This window comes from Bidens hawaiensis, unplaced genomic scaffold (assembly GCF_021521415.1).
Source record: "Bidens hawaiensis isolate Kalapana, Puna unplaced genomic scaffold, B.hawaiensis_p1.1 tig00033274_1, whole genome shotgun sequence".
NCBI lineage: Eukaryota > Viridiplantae > Streptophyta > Magnoliopsida > Asterales > Asteraceae > Bidens > Bidens hawaiensis.
This window is the reverse complement of record NW_027495708.1, coordinates 6,968-30,792: the sequence shown is the minus strand read 5'-3', so window position 1 is coordinate 30,792 and position 23,825 is coordinate 6,968. Positions and strand designations below refer to the sequence as shown.

General features: G+C 34.7%; 1 protein-coding gene across 1 annotated transcript; it reads right to left on the bottom strand.

Annotated features, from left to right (window-relative positions):
• Nucleotides 1-860: 860 nt before the first annotated feature.
• LOC143584758 (FBD-associated F-box protein At2g26860-like) lies at nucleotides 861-3,344 on the bottom strand (the record flags this gene model as incomplete). Its single annotated transcript, XM_077066731.1, has 3 exons — nucleotides 861-1,253; nucleotides 2,067-2,246; nucleotides 2,441-3,344. Coding segments are annotated over 3 exons (1,477 nt in total), but the record flags the coding sequence as incomplete, so codon positions are not given.
• Between the last annotated feature and the right edge of the window lie 20,481 nt (nucleotides 3,345-23,825).

The following is a 23,825-nucleotide window of genomic DNA, read 5'->3' as shown; positions in this document are numbered from 1 at the left end:
ACCCTCAACTATACAAACTTTTAACATTATCAATGCTCGACATACCGTCAACCTACATGTCATTTATCTAGCACCTATGTACGTGCATTAGCTACTAGTATTTTTTATTTATTTATTATTATTGTTATTATTATTATTATGGTTCAATTTGGGTATCAAAATCATCATCAAACTAGAAATCATAAAGTTCAAATTTTGAGATCTACATGGGTGTTATGTGGTTTCGATGAAACTAATTCCTAGCTCGCTTTTGTTAGAACTACTTGATGATTTTAAAAGTAGTTCAAAGTTACGAGTCTTAAAAGAACTTATTGATGAAAGTGATGGACTGTGGGAAAAGTATTTGTGGAAGGAAGATTTTGAAAAGTAAATTTGAAATTCTTTAAATCCGGGCTCGATTTTTCTCCACTTTCTTCAACGCAAATCTAGCGTCTATTAGCGAAAAGACGAAACGTTTTACAACATATTAACATACAAGAATTTATGAGTAGCCTTCGTGTTTTTGCAAATTGAAACCTACAGGACTAAAACTATAACTATTCTTTTTAAGTTTTGTTTTATTCAAATAAAACCACGACCCTCTTTTAAACCAATTAAATTGAAAATTTTAATTTTTCTTGATCCTAAAGGATTTGATTAAAAAACATAAGCTTTTAGAAACATGCAAAATGACTATTTCATTACTTTTCAAGCTAAAAAGGGTTCTCCCAACCACATCTCAAAAAACCATACCATTTAACGGTCAAGTTCAAAAGTTAAGACATTTATAAATTTACCATTCCAACTTGCAATGTGGGAAACTGAAATCAAAACAAAAGGACAATAGTTTCAACACTTGCAAGCCATGGGAAATCGACAACTTAAACTTGCTTAGAAGAAGACCACTGCAATGTTTTAGCAAGTTCATCAGAGCAGACACTTAACAGGCTCCCATGTGTGTTCGTAAGATCTATTTTCTTCATCACAAACTTGGCATCCGCGCACAAACTATCAAAAACTGATTGCGTTTTAGCCCTGTTTGATGCTGGCAGCTTTGGCAGTAAATTTTCAATGCGCTGCAACTTTGAAATGATGTCGCAAATCTTTGTTTTCTCATGCCGACAATGCATTTCAAGATCTTCCCAGTAATTCTCGACTAGCGCTTTCCCTCGCTTCGTATAATCCCAGTTGATGTTAGCTTCATCCCGCTCTAGCATCACCCGCAGTTCTGCCATAAGATGTTGTGCCAACGTAATGTCATTGGCTTTAATCTCCTGCAATGTTCACATGATATCATAGCATCATTAATAAAAACCATCACTTTTAACAATTTATTCCAGATTTAGAGTACCATACTAATATACATGACATTCACTCTGTATGCCTAACAAAGCAGCCTACAACTCACGGATACCGCTATTGACAAAACCAACGGTGCATCATCAGAAGGTTTATAATTCACTGAAGAACGTTTGAAACTTCAAGACAACCTTTAATTTTTACATGTTCGGAGCTCATTCCAGCAATTATAAAAGTGCAGATATGCTAGGAATGGTTATATATTCGGTTGTTCGCTGTGACTTTGGTGGATCAGTCACATTTATGAAGTCCACCAAAGACTTACTAACGATGTCCTGGCATACCTTACAGTCTGAGCTCTTAACCAACTTATGTCAAAAAGGCGAAAAGAACGAAGCACAAGACAACACATGGTCAATAGGCCTCACCCTCTAATAAAAACACTAAATGCAACTTTAACAATCTAGCTAAGCGCTTATAATTTACTTACATATGCTTTAAGACTATATTGTAATTCCCTTTATCCCGTACAAAAACTTACAAAACGTAAAAGAATCAGTAATGTTCAACATTTAGAGAACATACACCATATAAAGCTTCTCAATTTGGTAAGAAATGTTAAAAAATAAATAAATAAATAAAATCAGCTCAAGGTTAGCCAGGTGAGATGAAAATCAAATCTAGCAAGAGATTCTAATTAGTAATTACGATGCCAATTGTTTGCCATAACTTTCTTTATAACCTAAAGCAACAGTATGATGCATGGCGGATAATAATATTGTAAATACCTCACGAGTAACCAATGTGAATGATGCTCTTGGAGAACGACCTAGCAAATAGTTTTTGACTTCATTAAACACAACTGCGTTCGCTTCTGCTTGTATGTTCACCGGATAAATATTTAATTTCCTCAAATTAGCAAACGGAGAAGTTTGATTCGAGATTAGGTCCACTGAGGAAGAGACAACCTGCAGAAATTTAAGACAACTATTACAATAAAACATCATTACAATAAGCAGAGACATATATACATAAATATAAGCAACATATTTTCTTGGTCAACTGTGTTTAGTAAGTATAAGACATGATTGTATATTTAGTTTTTTAGCATCAGATTGTTAGATAAAATAGTTTCAAATAAAGAACTAAACTAAATACATACCTCTAGAGTTTCCAAGTTAATGGTAAGACATTTAACTCCATGAAACTTCTGAAATAGACCAATTATGGTATGAGCTTCCGTCTCGCGAGGATTGCGTATGCAAAGATCTACCTCCTCCAAAGAAGGTAAATTGTCAGTAGAGAACTCCAAAGAATAACCTCTTCTATATATAAAGGAGGTAAGCTCAGGTGCAGAAAGATGCACCCAATCACAATTTACGATAGTGAGATTCTTGAGATGAGGTGCAACCACATGAACCGAATCCCACGCCCAGTCTCCGTTTTCAAGCACCAGATTAGAAAGTCGAGGATGACAAATACTTAAGCCATTCGACCCCATTATCGTGCAGCCATCTAAGGTAAGAGTATTCAAGTTTGGGCACTTGGCGATGATGTTATTGTTATCATCATCATCCTCATCCTCATCATTACCACAATGCAATGTCACATAACCGAGATGCAAAGTTGTTAAGACCGGGAGCTCCCAAGTTGTTGATGCAACAGAACGATCAATGGAACCAATTAAAGTGAGATGTTTTAGAGACCGAGAACGAAAGAGAGAAAGAGGGATTTCAATCTTCTCTTCAATCAGGCATCGAATAGTCATACGTTGAACATTGTGGGAGAATGCATAGTTCAGAACTCTTTTCGCAAATTCCCGACTAACCTTCCCATTAAGACTAAGCACTAGAGATTCCACTTCTATTTGATCATCGCGGCGTGACAAAACATGTGCAACAGCTTTGGAAAATTGGGGCAACGAACCGAAATCCTCACTTGAGAAATTGAGATAAGGCATTGAAGTCCACATAAACCTCCATCTGGATGACAATACACTAGTTTCAACAACATGTTTCATGCTAACAAAAGCTAGGATTTTATGGATAAGATTATCAGGCAAACTGCTTAGTCAATCGTTTTCCGCACTCATTCTCTTTGTATCAGTATCACATCTAGAATCCATTATCATCCCACTCTATCTTGATGCCACCCTCATCATACCATCTCTTTTAATTTCAAAAGCTGCAATTTAATATGACAATATGAAGTAAAGGTCCAATTCAAAATTACTAAACATAAATCCAAAGCTTTTCAACAAAAAAAATATACATAAATCCAAAACTTTAAAATCATAAAATGGAATATTGCAACTTATTAACTTATCCCCTCATAATAACCCACATTCCCAAACACCTTTTAACTTTATCAAAAGTTAATAAGTCATAAGTTGCATAAAATAAGCAATCCCAAACCCCCTAACCACAAGATTAGTACTTCAACTAGTTATGTGAACATATATTTTGAGCACACACAAAACAATATTAGCATAAACTGATAAACTCACCCTCATAACAAAAAATAAATAAATAAATAAATAATAATAATAATAATAATAATAATAATCAGTTCAAATAAGCAACAAGCTAAATATGAATATTTGGAGCACAGACAAGACATTATTAGCATAAACTCAACCTCATAACAAAATAAAATAAAATAAAAAATCAGTTCTAAGTAGCAACAATCTAAACATGAATATTTTGAGTACAGACAAAACAATATTAGCATAAACTCACCCTCATAATCAGTTCAAAGTATCAAAGTATGATAAACAGTGAAACAAGAAATCATTCAACAGGTGAAAAGAAACATATGTGTATGTTAGGGCTAGGGTTTGTAGTGAAAAGGTACCTTTTTTATCTTTAAGGAAGATGAAAAGTTGAAAAGTTGGTATTGCAGGAAGGATGTGAGCGAGGGTGAGAGAATGTGCAGGGATGATTCTCAATTTATAGTATTGCCAACACACGCATTTAATGTCCATTTTTTTCCACCGGGTTTGAATGCTTGTCGTTTTGATAATAAATTCTTTCAATATTGGTATAGGTATTTTCATTACCACTGGTACCAGTATCGAAAATATTTTAGATATTACGATGCCGGATACAAAAAATGGGGAAAAAGTATCGGTATTGTACCGACCCCTAAATCTCAAAAATATGGGTTCTCAATTTATACTGAAAATACCTGGTTCATTGCCGATGTTATTTGCTCATCCCCTACTCATACAATATTGTTGTAAATTATAACGAGCATTAGGGGATTATAAATAAGCTAGTGATGGTATTTTATTAGAAGATATGTTTTTTTTTCAACAGCTAAAAATTGTATATTCTTATAATTGAGCCTTTGATTATCAAATTCACACCTAAACTATCTTACCGCTCTAATAAAGTGGAAATGACATTAGAGGATATGTTTATATTGGGAAATTATTAAGATAAATATTAATTTATATTTAACTTGATCTTGTATACAAAATTAGAGCAACACCATGTATTTTATAATATACTATACTAGGTTAGTTGCCCGTATATCACACGGATAGAACATATATGATTTTTTATTTGAAGAAATATAAAATTATGAATTTATGTAAACATATGATTTTACGTAAATATTAAGCAAATAAGCATATTAAAACATATGTAATTTACAAAGTTTTAGAAGTTTGAAATAACTGAAAAGATAATCACATCTACAAATTTAAAATATTGTCAATTATTTAATTATAGTACCTTTAAAATGTAATATTGCAATTAATACAAATTAATGAAACTTTAAGTTTAATTCTAATTTAAATTATTTAATTAAATAATTGTTAAAATTGTTAAGAGTCTATGTGACATCCTATGTAAACATGCTACAATGGTGTCATATGTTCATATAATTTTGTTTTAATATTATACTAAGATAAGATTTGTCGTAACGCTATTTGTTTACATTTGAACTAATGTGCTGACGTTTATTATTTTGAAATTAAAATCTTCAATATCGTCTTAAATTTTAATAAAGAAACTACTATCACATTTTCTTTTCTTATGTGTGATCATTATATTCACTCTCAAAAAATTTTAAAATTTACTATTTATTTTATTAAATAATATAATTTATTAAAAATATTTTAAGTAAAGAATCTTAAATTAGTTTTAAAGCTCATGTATATCATAAAAATTAAAATTTAAAAAATCCCAATGATTTTGGTTTCATATTTTAAATGTTAACAAAATAAACAAAATAAGTTCTATTGACAATATATATATGTTTTATTTATATGTTACGCTTTTGTAAGCCCCGGATCCCGGGAATCCTACAGTTTGCAATCATATCCAAAATTCACAAAAATTTAAAACCAAACCAATTCATCTTATTAAAATCGTTTCAAAGTACTAAACAGCGAAAAGTCAAAAACAGTTCATTCCATTAAAATAACCAATTCAGGGTATGATTCAGCGGAAAATCATAATTATTAAAAACAAGTTCCCAAGACCCAGGAATTATGCCCAAAATCAAATTTCAATGTATTTAACAAAACTTTGAAATAAAAATGTTCATTATTAAAACTTCCGACTAAGTATGTCTTTCACCGTACAAGTAGCTTCGTGCACGTCCAAGCGGTAATGCATCCTCCTCCTAACATGAAACTCACACTAACATGCACACAAAGTCCGCTTGAGCTGAGTGAGTTCAAGTTTTAATAATTGACATCTAAAATAATAATAATCATAATCATTCCAAGAGTTTTAAAATAAAACGGGATACAAAAGTTGGGCCATCATCAATAATAAGTAATCATACTTATATATACATATATATATATAAACATCCATATAATTATATCCCTATAGATATCATCCACGTAATAACATCAGGGTCGAACACACGTACAACCCAAACACGTAACATCTCATCCAAGTAATAACATCATGGTCGAGCACACGTACAACCCAAACACGTATCATCCAATGATGATCATGCCACACGAGCCCCCTCCCTCACGGGCTTTCCAGGGCCCTCCACAGGATTTAAGAATCTGAGTAGTATAGTTTGGCCCGGCCAAGATCACCATCCATCTGTATGCAAACACAAAGTAGGCATATACAACATCCTTAGTCGATAACTACTAATTAACATTGCCAATTATTGGCCATAAAATAACGCATGCATAAACACGCGTATATATATCATCCCAAACATACCATCATGAAAGTAAGCCTAGGGTCATAAAGTAACACCGACATACCCATTCATAAATATCATCTCATGACATACTACAATACGAGTAAGCCTACATCCTTGAGTCTAGACCATAAGTAACGTCTATAAACTTATAAAATATATAACCATAAACGAGCCTCGAATATTCCAGGGCATAGAGTATAATTCACACATATTTTCATGAACCCACAAACACAAGTAAGGCCATATAAAACCATCCAATTAGTTTAAACGAGTATAGTCGGATAAAATTGTAATATGGTGTGCATGCTAGCCCAAAACGTAAAAAGAGTAAAAGGGGCATCATGAACTCACCTGACACAAGGCACGAATTCACCACGAGCTAGAGGACCCCTAAGTATCCCCAAAACTCAAACGCCTATCGGTTTACATACAAACATCACTAATGAAATTGAAAGGGCTCGTTTATCCTACAATACGTTATAACATGGTTCGAGTTACCTAAAGTCTCGACCTCATCAAACTCAATCATAACAGCCCCCGGGGCCATAAGTTTACCAACACGACCCTTAGATACTCCCGGGAATAAAGAATTCCCAAATTACCCCCGGAAGCACTAGGTGACACCAATATGCGCGTTTAAGAGTTGTTTAAGCACTTAACATCCAACTCAGCCCCATGTGGACCCAATATGATAATTTCACAGGCAACAAGTCCACACGACACTACACGAGTCAAATGGGTCGGTAACTCGCAAGTACAACGCACTAACTATTCAATAAACGCAAATGCGCGTTGTGCCGACCCGTTTGAGTAACCAACAACCAATTCAGCCCCAATACTTATAAAAATCATTTTCCAACAGCCCGTATATTAAACCGAAGCTATCGAACTGAATTGGTCATCACTTACTTCATCCCTCGCGTTAAACGCAACAATCTACCATTCTAGCCAACCGAAAACTATCTTTCAAACAACAACTAGTTGACCAATCAAACGAATACCAAAAGGCATGATTTTAAAGTGTGTTATATGGGACATACCTAGGAAGATTGTGGTGCAAAAACTCACTTAAAACAGCCCCGACAAGAACACAATTGAACGTCCACTGGTTAAGCCTAAAACGAACTTATCGATCAATAACAAGTAAAACGGGCAGATTTTAGCATGCGAAGATGCATTTAATTACATAGGATAACCTTTGAATTAAATTATTAAATTTTTACCAGAATTTAACAAATATCTTAGGTTTATAAAATTATTTTTATTACATTTTTCTAGTGGACACAAAAATCATAAAAATTCATCCAACACAGAAAGGTATGTGCAGCTATTTCAGTGCGCAACAAAATGGTTTTATTTTTTTAAAAATCATTACCCAGCCAAATTAAACGATTCCAATTGGGTTTGGTTCCTAACTCAAAATATTAACTTCCAAAAGTGGAACCAACCAATTTGGACTTGTCGAAAAAGAGTTATGATGTCGGAAAGACAGACCAGAATCCGTCATCCAGCATCAGATTTGACACTCGATCTTATAAAATCATAAAAAGTATTCAAATCTCGTCCAAAAATTAAATATTATACCTTTCTGGAAACTAGACTCAAAGTAGAACATCATAAAAAACAAGAATCGATCAAAAACACTATATTTTCATCGAGTTACAGACCGAACAATAAACAAGTACGAATCTGTCAGAAATCATTATAACCAAAACTCAACCCTAACGTGTTCAATAAAGGGTTTCATGGTTAAAAAGAGTTGTAGACATTTAGTACCGACCTGGAATTGGACTTTTGGAGGTCGGGTGATGGCTGGTTGCACGCCAAAACAAGAAGAGAAGGGGGTGGGGGTGTGCCGATCGCACAAAGGGAATGGGTTAGGATTTCTTTTTTTTTTTATTATAATAAAAATTGTTACGTTCTGGCCCTTCTAAATTGAGAGTTGCGACACTTATATGAAAGTTAAGTATTTCAACTTATGGGAATGACTAGGGGGTCCCCGAAGACGTCATAACAGGTTTCGGTTGAATACAATCTTACAAGGCGTAAGTCCTTTTTAACGAGAATTTACGGGCGTTACAGTTTTTTTATAAAACTCGTGTAATCTAAAAAAAAACACAACAAATGATATAATTTAATCAACTAATTGATTATTGTAAATTATACTAATTGCTTTTTATTAACAACTAGGTTTTATCCCCCGTATTACGGGGTTGTTTTACATTTTTTTCTTTTTTCAATATTTATGTTTTTTATTTTAATTTTTTTTATTGTAAGAAAGTTAATAATATACTTAAGGTTTGATTATGAAAGGGTTTTCATAAATAAATGATATGTTAGAGCATTCTCAGCCCATTCCCTTAAAATATGTGAGGAGGATTTATAAATTATATGGTATGGTTATGAGTGGTTGTAAGTAGAGGGGATAGAAAATATTATATGGGAAGGTTAAATTTGAGGATTCACTATCATACCCTATAATTTTTTAATATTTTTGAAAAGTGGATGCGAGTGGAGGAAAGAGAAAAGATAATGATAAAAGTATAAAAGGTATTATTTAATTAAACAAGAGAGAGAAAAACAGTAATTTGTAGTGTAATTATGCGATATATAGGGTAGGGAATGGGTTGGGAATGCTCTTATAACCCGTTTAAAAGTTATCTGGATTTGGTGACTTATGACACGCTTTTTTTTAATATGTAATTGTTTCTTATTATCCCGTATATTACTTGGGTTGTTTTGCATTATTCGTTTCTAATATTTATATATTTTTTTGGATTTTAATTTTATTTATTGTAAGGAAGTTAATAATATATTTAGGGTTTGATGATGAAAAAGTTTCACAAACAAATGAGATATTATAACCCGGTTTAAAAGTTATCTGGGTTTGGCGAGACACAGGGCTCGCTTATTTTTTATTATAAAATTGTTTCTTAATTATAAATAATATATTTTTTTTAAAATCATATATTAATTTTTAGTATATCCTTATTTTATAGAATTTTCACATCAAATATTTGGTAAAATTAATTTTTAATTTAATGAGATGTTATAACCCGTTTAAGGGCTATCTGGGTTTGGTGAGACCTATACCCATGCATGAGAAGCCTCCATTTACAAATAAAGCAATCTGGTGGCTTGAGAGAATGTAAAGAACTTTTAAAAATTTCATTTATATAGATTATTAGGTTGAGTCCCGTATATTACACGGGTAATTGATGAAATTTTAAACTCTAGCCATTAAATGAAATTCAGTCAACAAAATGATCATATATTGTTAATACAATTACAATTTACATTAAAATTGTAAAATTACATAACCGAGGTTACACTAATATGTTACAAAAAAGTAAAAAAAAAACTTCCTTGTACACTAATTTGTTGTTGTATTGGTCAGTATGCATTATTTGTCAAAAATCAAAATCTTTAGCCCATGTCTACTTGTAACTCTTAATAAGGTAACATATAGGTTTGCTTGCAACTCTTGATGTAGCCATGTATAGTTGTCCGTGGACAAATAAGGTTCTTTCAAGTACATACCAACCCTAAATAATAATAAATATATCCATGAAAGTAACAAAAAAAAATATTCATACACATAAAATATTGTAACATTCCAAGTTTCCTGAGATATTTAAAAGGATCGAGGTTAAATGGATTACAAAGGTTACACGTAGTTATCTAAAGTACGAGGGGATAAAGTGTTATTAGTTCAAAAGTTAAACATGGAACCCTACCCACTTCCTATAAATAGAGTCATCATCTTATTTTACTACCTCATCACCTCCAACCTCATTCTTCACCAAAATCCCGTTTTTGAGAGAGCAACCCACAAAGATCCGGCGATTCCCCGAGATGTAGCCGTCGGATCGGTCTCAAATTTTAACTAACTGTTCATAAGATATAAACGAATATTTTCACCGAACAGATCTTCGATCAGAGGTCGGGAAGCATGGTTTTTATCAGCAAACCCGTAACAGTGCGAAATGAAGTTTTCCGGCAACTGTTTGGGTTTTCCGGCGACGGTGGCGGCGGATTCCAGCGGCGGCAGTAGGCGGCGCTGGTAGAGCTCGGCGATCCGGTCGTGTGGCCGCTTGAATCACTCAATTCCAAGTTCGTTTGATATGGTTTTGGTCTATTCGAGTGATTTCGAACATAAACCTCAAATGTGCGTTTTTATTAAAGATGTTTACTTTTCGTGTACGGATTTGCATGAAACTTGGTAGGATGATGGATCGGGCCATGATAAGAGATAAAGTAATGAACTTTTAGTAAATCGGTTAGTTGGTTCGGTTCGGGTAAAACGAGTAGCTTACGGTTCGTTAAAAGGATGGGTAAACAAAGTCGGTTTTGCACGAAATTTGAGGGGAAAGTAAACTCGGGTCTTAAGGAAGGACCTCGGAAGAATATGGCTTTAAAATGGTAAAAACGAAGAAAAATAGATTCTGATCGCACAATATAGAATCGCATCGCATAGCCATGCGATGCGAATTGTTTTCCGTAAATCGCATCGCATGGTCATGCGATGCGAAATGTTTTCATGCGATGCGAAATTGTTGTCATGCGATGCGAAATTGTTTTCATGCGATACGAAATGTTTTCATGCGATGCGAATGGATTCCATGCGAATGGTTCCACGCGATTCGATTCGTTTTGCATCCATGCGATGCGAATTGTTTCCTCATGCGATGCGATTGGTTTCATATATGCGATGCGACTGAAATAGTAGCACCATTGGCTAAGTTAGCTTAGTTTCTAACTTAGGAAGTAAGACTCACACATAAAAGTAGTAATTAATACTATACTTGTTAAACAGTTAGCCGTGCCTAGCTAAGGAAGGGCGTTACCATTAACTCGGAGAAAAACCGACTCCAGGTGAGTTCTAGCCCCCCCCCATCTGTTATGTTTTCGGGGCTGTGTGCATACTCCATGTGATAGTTAATACATTTACTTGAATGGTAAGTGCATGATACGTGTATAACTATGTATTGAATCTATTATTATATGATGATTATATGTATGATCATGTATATATATTATATACATAAGACAAGTATGGTGGTAAGGTTATTCAAGACAGTAGGGACCAGACCCTTATAATATCTGTGATGTTAGAGACCAGACCCTTATAATATCTGTGATGTTAGGGACCAGACCCTTCCAATATCTGTGATGTCTAAGATAGAATAGCTTATGGTATACCATAGAGTTTTATGAAAGAAAGTATGTAAGTACGTATGTATGCATATAAAATATGTATGAAAGAAGAATAGTAGGTAAGGTATGAATACGTATCTTTAGACGCGTATGGGTAAGAATATGAATGTAATGTATGCTAGTTGATTAACTAGAACTCACTCAGTGTAGCTGACTTTTAGTATGCACGCAGGTAAATAGATTAAAGGAGCTGGCTTGAGGATGGCACATGGCAGGGACTGGAAGACTGACATATTGGGAAGAAATGTTTTGAATTATTATGTTATGTTTTAAGACAAGTTAACTTTTGTTAAGACAAGATTTGATGTTATGGTAATGTAATGCATGAAGTTTTAATTATTCCGCGAAAGTTTTAATTAACTCTGATTTAGAACTATGTTTATGAGTAAATCCAACACCGAATGTAAGGCCACCGGGAACGGGGCCTTACAAATATCATACCTTTTAAACAATTAATATGATATCATTTGAGATCATCTGTTCATGCTTATCCAAAAAACATGATTATCCCAAAAATCATATTAAAATATGATATTGATTTATCATGATAAATTTGTTGTCATTAATATTCTGTATATGATAAATTTTTAATTGATTTTATATTTTACAATTAAAAGTTATATAATCAAGCAACATACAAAATCAAAAATTAAAATATAACAAAATGATTTGTTTCATTTCATATGAATGTAATTCATAAGAAAATGACAAAGACATACTAACCTTAAAGCCATTGTTCAAATAAACAGTGATTATTCTGAGTTAGGAGAAGATTAGAAGATTTAAAGTTATAAAAAGTGAATGTGGTGATTCTTATCTACAATATTCAAAGTATTGGATAAGGAACGCTTAAATTTTAAATAATAATCCTGTTTTATTAGTTAATATTATGAAAAGTTGTTGAAATACTTAATTAATCGATATATATATATATATATGTGTGTGTGTGTGTGTGTGTGTGTATAAATATATTAACAACTTATAGAGAAAAAAAAAGGAAGAAGAAGCAAAGATTTCGGATTTTATGAAAGCATGGTAAATGACTTTTAATCTAATTAACTATTTTTTTACAATTAATATAGAAATTGAATATCCTTGAAATGTAATGAGGAACATGATTATGTTAAAAATAATAAGAAAAATAAAATTAAAAATAATAAATATTTCTATTAAGTTACATTATAATTAAGGTGTGAATCTTAATGCATTTCTATAACATAATTTAATAATAAATGCTATAACTGTATTGTTTTTCAAACTTTTTGTATAGCTTTATTTTTTTTAATATAAACCATAATAAACACTTTAGTTATGTACTAACCAACATTAAACACTAACATAACCACAATTCATTGTATTTGTATAAAAATAAAATTAATAAGTTAATATAATATTGAAATTATGTAAAAACCTAACAAAAACGATATTCTATGAATTTAGGTTTCATCATCATCATCATCATCATCATCATCATCAGTAATCCCACCAATAGCAAAGCTATGGTAGGGTCTAAGGAGGGTAACACCCATAAGTTAACATTGAATTTAGACCGAGTTAACAATTTGGACGAAATTGGCAACGGTTGGAAAAATCGAGGGTCTACTTGCGAAAAAAAATATTTATGGACGAAATTCGCAAATATGACCAAACCTCTGGGACGATTTTGGCACTTTACTCATATAATAAAGAAATAGTGAAAAGACATGTCTACCCCTGACTTAACGATTAAATTTAACGAGGTTAGTGATTTGGATGTAATTGGCAAAAATTGAGAAACGTGGAGGGTCCATATGCAGAAAATAAACTTTTTGGACTAAATTCTCATTATTTACCAAACCAGAAGGACGAAAATGACACTTTACTTTAATTGTAATGTGTGAAAAGTTATTTATTTTTGAAGGTGTATAAATTAGCAAATATAATGTTTTATAATATTTCGATCGGTCTAGTTTACCCGATTGGTTCCAACAGGTAACCATAAACTGAATCGGTTGATTTAGCTTAGTTTAGACACTTCAAGCAATTTCTAACGCCTTTTAGTTTTTAAACATAAGCTTGGTGTTAATATTTTCATGATAAAAGAAAGAGTAAAGTGTCAAAATTGTCCTCGAGATTTGTTCAATTATGCGACTTTAGTGCAATTTTTTTTTATGTAACCGGACCATCGAGGTTTCGCGCTTATTGCCAATTTCGTCCAAATCATTAACCCAGTCTATTTTCAACGTTAAAATGAGGGGTAGAACGGTCTTTTATATTTTCTTTTTATTTCACAGAAGAATGTTTTTTTATAATAAATAGTAACTGAGAAAATAATTATAATGCCTACCAATTACCCAAACCATTTCATCTCCATCTTCTTCCTTCCGACCTTCACCCACCTGCAACTTCAAATCATTAAACCCTAGATAAACCAACATGAGATTAATCCATTAGTTGGCATTAATTTCATCAAGGTCAATTCCCCTAGGGTTTCTTATGAACAACCGAGACCAAATGCCACTCCGATTAACAGATTGCTAACAAAACCTAAATTCCACACAGCAAGAACGGTCGTCACAGGATGGTTTCAGGTAGCGAGGCGGCGGGTTGGACCGATTCAAACGGGTAAGAGGGGTGACTCGAGCGAGTTGCAGGATTCATTTATTAATATTCCGGCGGCGCTAGGTGTGGTCGGCTTCATTTATTAATATCTTCATCAACAAAAGTCAAAAATAAATCTGTTAGTTACAGATTTCATACGAGTTAGGTTTTGAAAGGAGATGGTGTTGTGCCCGGCGTCGGAATTAGTGGCTAGGAAGCTGAAGCAGGAGAGAGAAATGGAGTAGGGTGGGGAGGGTTTAAAATTTCTAAAACTAAATTAAAAAGACGCAAATGCCTCTTGCTCAACCATGAAAATAAATTAAGTTATCGATTTATTAACAAACATGAAGGGCCTTATTGTATAAAATAAAGTTTCTGGACGAAAATTACATAATTAATCAAATATCAAGGATGATTATGACACCTTTCTCTAAAACAAAAATAAAGATTGATGTGACACAAATGAATTAAAAAGAAAATATACAAAAGATGATTGAAAAATATATCATCCTTCTTGTTTTACCCATCATTTCATTTAAACAAGAGGTGTGCACGGTTTGGTTTAAAATCGTAAAATCATCTAAGCCGGTTATCGATTTAGTTTTATTGTCGGTTTTTTTCTTAACTTTCAGTCGGTCGATATCAAAAAACTCAACCCTTAATGAACAGTTTGATTTGTGATTTATGCCGAAACCGGCCGGCCGTATGGAATTAACTGTTTTTAAATTTTATTATTATTCATATTAATTTTAACTTATTCTGTATATTATACTTGATTAATCTTGTGCTTAATAAGTTAACAGTTAACACACAATCTTTCCTTGGAACCAACTTAGAGAACTATTGCATCAATTCTTTCCGGTTACTAATCTAAATCAGAATTCAATTCTCATTAGAGCATTCCCAGCCCGTTCCATACCCTATATCCATATATATCATATAATTACATTAAAAAACACTGTAATTTCTCTCTTCTGTTTAATTAAATAATATTTTTTATACCTTTATCATCATATTTTCTCTCTCTTTTACTTACAACTACTCTATGAAAATATTAAAAAATTATACAGTATCTAAAGTAAAACCTCAAATTTAACTTTCTCATATAAATTTTCTCTCTTCTCTACTCACAACCACTCATAACCATACCATATAATTTGCAAGTCCCACTCAAATAATTTTAAAGAATGGATTGAGAATGCTCTTAACTAATTGGCTTTGTATGCATAAGTTTATAATTATTCTTTGAAGTGATACAATAGTGAACATTGGATGACATTTTAGCAGCACAAGACACGCACACTAGCATGCTCATACAGCACACTAGCATGCTCATACAGCACACATACATACAAAAGCATGCACATTTTTTAGATCATTAGAGGTATGGTTGTATCCATTAAGCTGCTAGTTCTTGTTTTAGATTTAAATAATTACCGAAGATTAAACCGTGAAACCAAACCAAACCAAACCAATTATAATGACTTGGTTTGGTTTGATTTAAACTTTTAACGGTTCGGTTTTGGTTTCCAGTGATAAAAAAACTATTAGTAACAGTTTGGCTCAAGGCTTAATCTAAAAACCATTCAAACTGGACCGTGAACATCCCCAATTTAAATCATTCCTAAATCAAAGCAACTAGCTATCCTTACTTGGTCCAGGGCAAAGTGAAAAAGTTTTGTCACATCACTCACTCACACGTAATTAAAACTAGATGGGTGCCCGTACGATGTGGCGGAGTATGCACGAAAACACGACATCGAACGAGTAACAAGTGTTATCGTGTCAGTCCATGTGTGACCTCACAACGGTACACGCATAACTCGTTCCGACCCAACACTTTTCTAACCTGAAATTCATTTTGACTTGACTCCTATTGACCTGACCCTGTCCCGACCGATCTGAACCAAATTAATCTTTTTTGTATCGACTTGTTATGACGTTAACCCTTTTAGACCAATGACCGACCCGGCCTATATGCCGGTCCTTACTGGTAATCACGTAACACGCTAAGTTTTTAAAAATGAAAAAATATATATATAGCAATATCATACTCAAATTAAAGACAATAAAATGCATGTTTTTATGGTATATTTTTTTCCAAAAAAAATATATACGTGTAAAAAAGTTATGGTCGTTTAACGTCGTGGTGGTAGTTGATTTAAATAAGAGGTAAATATGAAACTATTTTATAAATTAACAAAATGTGATTAAAGTTGAAGGACTAAACTTATAAATATTTTTGAATAAATTAAAATTAACTGTATATAATAGTGGATAAAGGACCAACTTGTCGGTAAAATGTAATAGTTTATGCATCATTTGTTGAGCATAAAGCAACAAGGTTATTACCTCTTAAAATTTTAATAGCTTCCTAACTCATGCTTTATATATAACACTAGCTTTTGAACCCATGTATTACACGGGATTTGTTAAATAATAAAAATAAATAAGGTACGTTTTTTTGGTAGAAATAAACAAAATTAAAGGTAAGAAGAAAATAAAATATATACTACAAATAACAAGAAGTCTATAATCTTAAATTTAGAAATTAGAATGAGATGAACCAAGAACCATTACAAGTTTACAAAAATATACAACATTTGTTAAAATTGTTTTGACTTATTACCCGTGGATAACTATAATGAATGATATCAGAGATTAGAAAATTAGAAGAGAAATTGTAACCCGTTTGTCAAAATTGTTTTGACCCGTGGATATGTAGGATAAATAAGATGGGTAATTATAGAATTGTAAATGAAATTATAACTCTTTTGCCAAAATTATTTTGACCCATGGCCTATAGATAGATATGATGAATGAGATGAAAGATTAGAAAGGGGATTATAACCCATTTAATAAAATGGTTTTGCCCATAACCTATAGATAAGTAGAATGAATGAAAAGAGAGATTAGGCCAAGAATGAATATGAGATTGGCACATCATCCTCATTATTTTCTTTTATTAGTAAAGTTAAATTAGATACATATATATACTTTTAAAAAGTAGATGCATAATAATTTCACCTATACCAGTTATATTTAATTGAAATGGAGATAGAGAACGGATCAAGAATGCCAAAGTAAAGAAAATGAGTGATGCCTTGATTTATTCGTTGGTTTATAAAAGTAGAGGACAACACCTCACAAAGTCAGAAACCTATGGTGTTGGTGTTTGCATTTCCATAATTAAAAAAAATAAAATATGACATTTGGGTTAGGTTAAAAAGTGAGGAGAGAGATTTCTAATTTAGGTTAAAAAATTTTAAAAATCCCATAATGATTCACTAACCCGTGAGATTTCAAGTCAAATCTTTTTGACCTATGACATTTGGGTTCGTGCAAAATCCGTGAGATTTAAAGTCAAATCCGTCTAACTTGTGAGATTTTCAAGCCAAATCCGTCTGAACCGTAAGATTTCAAGCCAAATCTGTCTGACCCGTGGTTTTGATACCAAAACTATTTCCTTGAAAACCATCTCCTCCGTGAGATTTGAAAAAAGTTTGAATTCACCTCTATCCACCATTGATTCACCACCACCTCATTTCTTTGAAATAATTCCGATTAATCTTTGTCACCATCTCCGTCCTTCAACTTCCAACATCACTATCTTCGGCCACAGTCGGCTACACTATCTCAAACCACCGTCACTGTTGGATTTTATGGACCGGTTAGGTAAAGTCAAAGCGGCTGACCGAGTTTTGACCCGTTAGAGTTACACCGTGGGTAACGAGCGTGAAACCCGCTTAAGTTAGTTAACCAGGTATGACATAAATTAACGAGATATTATGGAACGGGTTATTGGAAACAAGAGATGGGCTTTGTGGCCCGTATTAGCTTAACTAGTTTATAAATAAACTAGTTAACATAACATTAATCCTAATCATAGCCACCATATTATAATCCATCTCTTCCAAGAACTCCACACCACACAGCCGCCGGCCTCATCCGCCGCCGCCGCTGCTATCCTGTGGAGCCCACATCACCGCCAGTCATCTTACCGCCGCTGCTGTCCCGCCGCACCACACCACCGCCGCCACTTCTCTACTGCCGCGCGGCTACTGTTCACCGGCTGCCACCGCCGTCGCGCGCTGCCACTGCCGCTACACTCCACCGCTGCTGCCGCTACCTAGTGCACCGCCATCGTCGGGTCTCGTTTGTCACCTAGTGTTGCTCGTTAGCTCTCAATGTCTCGGCCGGTTATTTATTAACCAAGGTAAACTTAAATATAATTGGTTTATAATAATAATATTTAATGGGTTGTTTATATTACTATGCTCGTATGGTTTGTAACCGGATCCTGTCAGGTTTAGTTTCGATGCTGATTACTCGTTTTATTCCGCTGCGTATATATTGATTAATTGGATTAATTAATTATTCGACGTATATTGAACCAGGTTTAATAATAAAACTTTGATTGATCACAACTGAAACCCAACAGTGGTATTAGAGCCTTGGTTACAACGTACGAGTCGGTACCGGTCTTTTAACTGGAATTAGAACACAAACTTTAACTGGTTTTAAAATTTCTGGTCTAATTAATTTTAGGACAGCTTTATATTTTGGTCAAAATTTTATTTTGTTTTATTTGACCAAAAGCTTGTCCGGATTTCGGTTGTTTGTTATGCAATATGTAAATCTGGCCCAACGTGTTTGTGGTTAATGACATATTAACAGGATAATGGCCTACAATACCAATAGGTTTAATTGAGCTTAACTCTGATTAAGAGTTTTCTAGTTTCTTATAGGCCTAAACTAAATAATGTTTCTACTACGTCTACAGGTGTTAAAAAAACCAGTTTGGGACAGGTTTTATGCAAAGCGAACCGAACCGGTTTGACAATAAAATCATTGTCACCCAAACTGGTTCCCAAACGGACCCAAACCGCCGATTCTGAAACTAGTTCCCCTTATGGTTTATCAAACCGGTTTAAAAACCGGACCGGTTTGAGAAAAAACCGGCTTTAAACCGAACCCAACCAAGCTGGACCAGGTCGACCTTTCTTGTTCCTAAACTGATTTGGGTCAAACCGGTTTTGACCAGGCTCTGACCAAACCGGTTCGGTTTGAAAAAAAACCGGTTTTGTACACCTCTACTTTGTTTCTACTATGGGGGTGTTTGAGATTGCTTATTTTCACCAACTTATAACTTATTAACTTTTTGAAAAGTAATAAGGTGTTTGGGATGACTTATTGTGAGAGAAAAAGTTTCATAAGTTACGGTTTGTAACTTATTAACTTAATGAAAAGTTATAAGGAGGTAAAATAAGGAGTCCCAAACATCCCATTAATATCTTATTACGGTTATATATATATATATATATATATATATATATATATGATGCCTGGGTGAAATATCATGTTTTAATTGAGTTATACCACTTGTTTTGCGAGTTTATATGCCGGAAACACGTTTACTTTGTGTGTATTTGTAATTAAAGGTGTGCGGAGCTTAAAGGAGCTAAATGGGAGTACATGAGATGGAAAGGAAAGGAAGATTTTATTGCATGGAATAATAGAGCAAGTGAAGACGAAGACGTGGCCGAAAACGGGGTATAAATCGGAGTTCGGACGAAGAAGTTACGCGAGAAGTAAAACGGTGGGTGACAGGCCCACCGTAGCCTACTATCACCCACCGTAGCCTACGGTGGGGGCTGCCACCGTAAGGCAGGGAGCATCACCATAAGCTATGGTCCCCACCGTAGCCTACGGTGGGGAGACCGTAGTCTACGGTCACTAGGATGGGAAAAAGTCGAATTTTCAGGTTTTTTGGAACTATTTAAGGCCGGTTTAACCCTATGACGGCTATCTTTGATAAGACAACACCCTTGGACGTTTTTGGAGCATTTTTCCACCATCTTAACACCTTTCAATCACCCGAATCATCCATGGCATCATCCACTCAAGAATCAAAGAACCTATTCAAGACCACCATGCTAGGCTAAACCACTCGTGACCATCTCCGGGTGTAGGGTTAAGTTGTTCATTGGATTGTTGGTACTCTAGACCTTACATTCGGATTTTGTGTTGTGTGCTTGAACATGCATTTGGGTAATCATTGAGATTTGCAGTTTATCAGTTATTGATTTTGGTAATCAACGATTAGGATTGAGTTCTTAGTGTCATTGACCTAGTTATCTTTAACCATAAAACTAATCTTTCGTCATTGCCCAAAATTACAATCAAATAGATCATTGTTTAGCTTTGTCAATCAATTGGATTAAGTTCTAACGATCATCATAGTCAAACATTTAGTCTTTTGGTTTTCAGATTCAAACAAAGAGTATAATTCCATAGGTTTAATCATTCATCTAATTGTCTTCAATGTGGCAACTGCCCAAATCCGACCCGACCCAGGTACCCGTTTTCGGATCCGATCTTAAGATTTAAAATTTGATTATAATCTTTATATATATATGTATTACTAATAATAATAATGATAATAATATTAATTCCTTTCCGCCGTCCCGCCCCTTTTTTTTTCTCTCTTGTCGCCGTCCCGCCCCTCTGCTTAACCCTTAAGCCTTGAACCCCTTTTTCTCTTAACTCTTTGCTTGTCCTTTGGTTCTTCCCGCCTAAGGATGTCTGCGCAGCTCCACGCGCCAGACTCCTTACAAGGAAGCCTGCGTGAAGACCAGCTGTTCCTGCGATACGCGAGACGAACTGTTCCCGCGGCGCGCAAAGGATTGAAGTTCTTCCCGCGGCGCGCTAAGGATTGTAGTTCTACCTGCGGCGCGCTAAGGATTGTAGTTCTTCCCGCGGCGCGCTAAGGATTGTTCTGTCTGCCTTCGCCCTCGCGCTCTCAAGCCTTCTCGCGCTAGACACTTAAGTCTTTTCTCCAGTTTAAGCCAGCCTGTATGCTTTTGAAATATCTTATCTTCTGTGCTATACCTGCCAAAGTATGAGCACAGTAGGCCAGATCTGACATCTGTCCGAAAAGTCACTTTCGGCGCAGTTTGCTTACCAACCCTCTTGGTTGTCAGAAAAAGTAACTGACATAATCTTTTAAAATATTCTTTTCCATGTCTTGAACAGTACTTTGACTGACCCCTCCCATGCTATGAACTGTAACCTGTCAGCCTTCCCCATCCCCTGCAGCTGCCACCATATCTCTTGCTTTTGATATCTTTTGCTTTGATTTGATAAGATCTTTTTCCCCAGTTCAAGGGATGTGTTCCCTAGGGTTTTCCTATAAATAAAACTAATTTCTTGGATAATTAAACACTACACTCAAACACTTAAACACTCCCCAAAATCTTTCTCCCTTACTCTCAGCCGAAGATCCTCAGCAACGCCTCCAACTCCCCTCTTTGCAATCCGGCCTCTTCTTTTCTGCCCAGAAATCTCGGTAAATATATAATATATAATTCTTTTAAAATAATTTGTTTAAGTGACTTGCATGTATTCAAGACATAAAAACAAATCGTTAAACCAATAACCTCTTATTTATAGGTTAACTTTCACTTGTTTAAAAGTTGGTTCTTACGTTATCTTTCAACGCACCTTTTACAGGTGAGTAATCTCGTACCTAATCCCCTTTTATTTTTAACGTTTTGGGATGTTCATGTGTTCGTACAACTTGAGTCTTAAACTTGTTTATGAAATTATGTGCGCAAAACCCATGTGTTATGGACGTTTACTAGTGTTGTATATTTGTATGTGTTGATCATTAACCGCTTTGATCGGCCTATTCCGAAGTTTTCATGGATCCATTAGATGAACACGGGAGACCTATTGTTACGATTTTCTTGGTTTGTTTGCACATACACGAATGATTATTTGTTTTTGCTCGATTTGGAGCACGCTATGAACTATGAGCTATGATCTATTTAGGCTTGATCACAATCTGTTTACACACTATGTTGAACACCAGTTATACACATGTTGCGCGCAGTGCTTTGTTATTATCTATTTATATCTATTAAACTTGATTTCTCACCGACACGCAAGTGTTGACGTTTTATTTTAACACATGTTCAGGTTTGCTGTAGCTGTTGGAAACTCGAGGACACGTAGGATGTTTTCTTTTACTTTGGACCTAGTTTAAAATATAACAAGACAAATTTATGTATTTGAATATTATGGGTTATGATATGTGATTTATGTTACTTTATGGTGTGTTATGCGCATGCGCAATGAAATGTATTTATTAAATATTGACACCCAAATAGTGTCACGAGTAATGAAACAATTCGTAGCGCCCCGATGTATAATCCGCCATCGTTCGGGGTGTTACAGATTGGTATCAGAGCTCCGTGACTTTAGGATTAGGTGGTTAGACGTAACGACCTAGAATACCTAAGAGTCCCTTCTCGCGCATGAGAAAAATCTCATGATTGCGCGCTAATTGTTAATTACTCGATATTTATAAAATATGCTTGCGCATACGCAGCACATGATTTCATGTTTTATCCGCGATCTTTCGATTTTTATTGTTAAATTTTAATTTGTTTCTTTACTTACATATTCGTTTGATGTTGGGACTTAACATTGAAAATCCGAAAAGTCATGGTGATACATGAATAGTTGATTTTCAATCCCCATTAACTTTATGTTCTAAAATTGAAGATTTGAAAAGTCATGGTGATACATGAATTGTCAACCTCCAATACTCATTTACTCGTATATTTTAAATTGAAGATTTGAAAAGTCATGGTGATACATGAATTGTCAACCTCCAATACTCATTTACTCGTATATTTTAAATTGATGATTTGAAAAGTCATGGTGATGCATGAATTGTCGATTTTCAATTCGAATTCATTACCTGTATTAAGTTTGCATTTAAATTTATATTTTACTTCAAAATTTGATAGCATTTAACTCCGCGAAACAAGCTTTACAATGATATACTTTGCGCTAAAACGATTTCCCATACCAAAATATTAACAAAAACTAAAACTTTTATAGAATGCCTCCGCTATCAGCTCGCCGTCATCAGAGGAGAGAAGCCTCGCGCAGACGTATACAGCGTCGTTCCCAGGAAATGGCCGCCGCAATAGCCCAAGCCTTAAATCAAAATAATACCAACCCCTCTGGATACAATATTAAGTCCTTTAATGCGGGTAACCCTCCGAAATTCACAGGGCTCGAAGGAGCCACCGTAATGCTCCAATGGCTCGAGAAAATTGAGAACACCTTCCTCCATACCCATTGCCCTCCAGACCGATGAACCTTATACGCCTCAAGTGTCCTAGAATCAAGGGCGCTTACATGGTGGAACGGAGTAGCTCACGCGCGTGGCGCAGAGGCTGCTTCTAGCATGCTCTGGGAGGAATTCAAGGATCTTTTGACTCGAGAATTCTGCCCTCCCAACGAAGTAAAGCGCCTTGAGGAGGAATTTTGGAACTTGAAACAGTACAGTGGCGAAGCGCGCGAGTACGCTACGCGCTTTCACGAACTAAGTTTGCTTGTCCCGCACCTAGTTACCCCTTCCCGCCGCGCCATCGAAAAGTTTCTTGGGGGTCTCCCCATGGAAATTCAAGATTCTGTATGGGCCAGGAACCCAGTAACCCTCTCTGACGCCATCGAGTTGGCCGCGGTGCTCAGCGACAACCATGTCAGGGCAG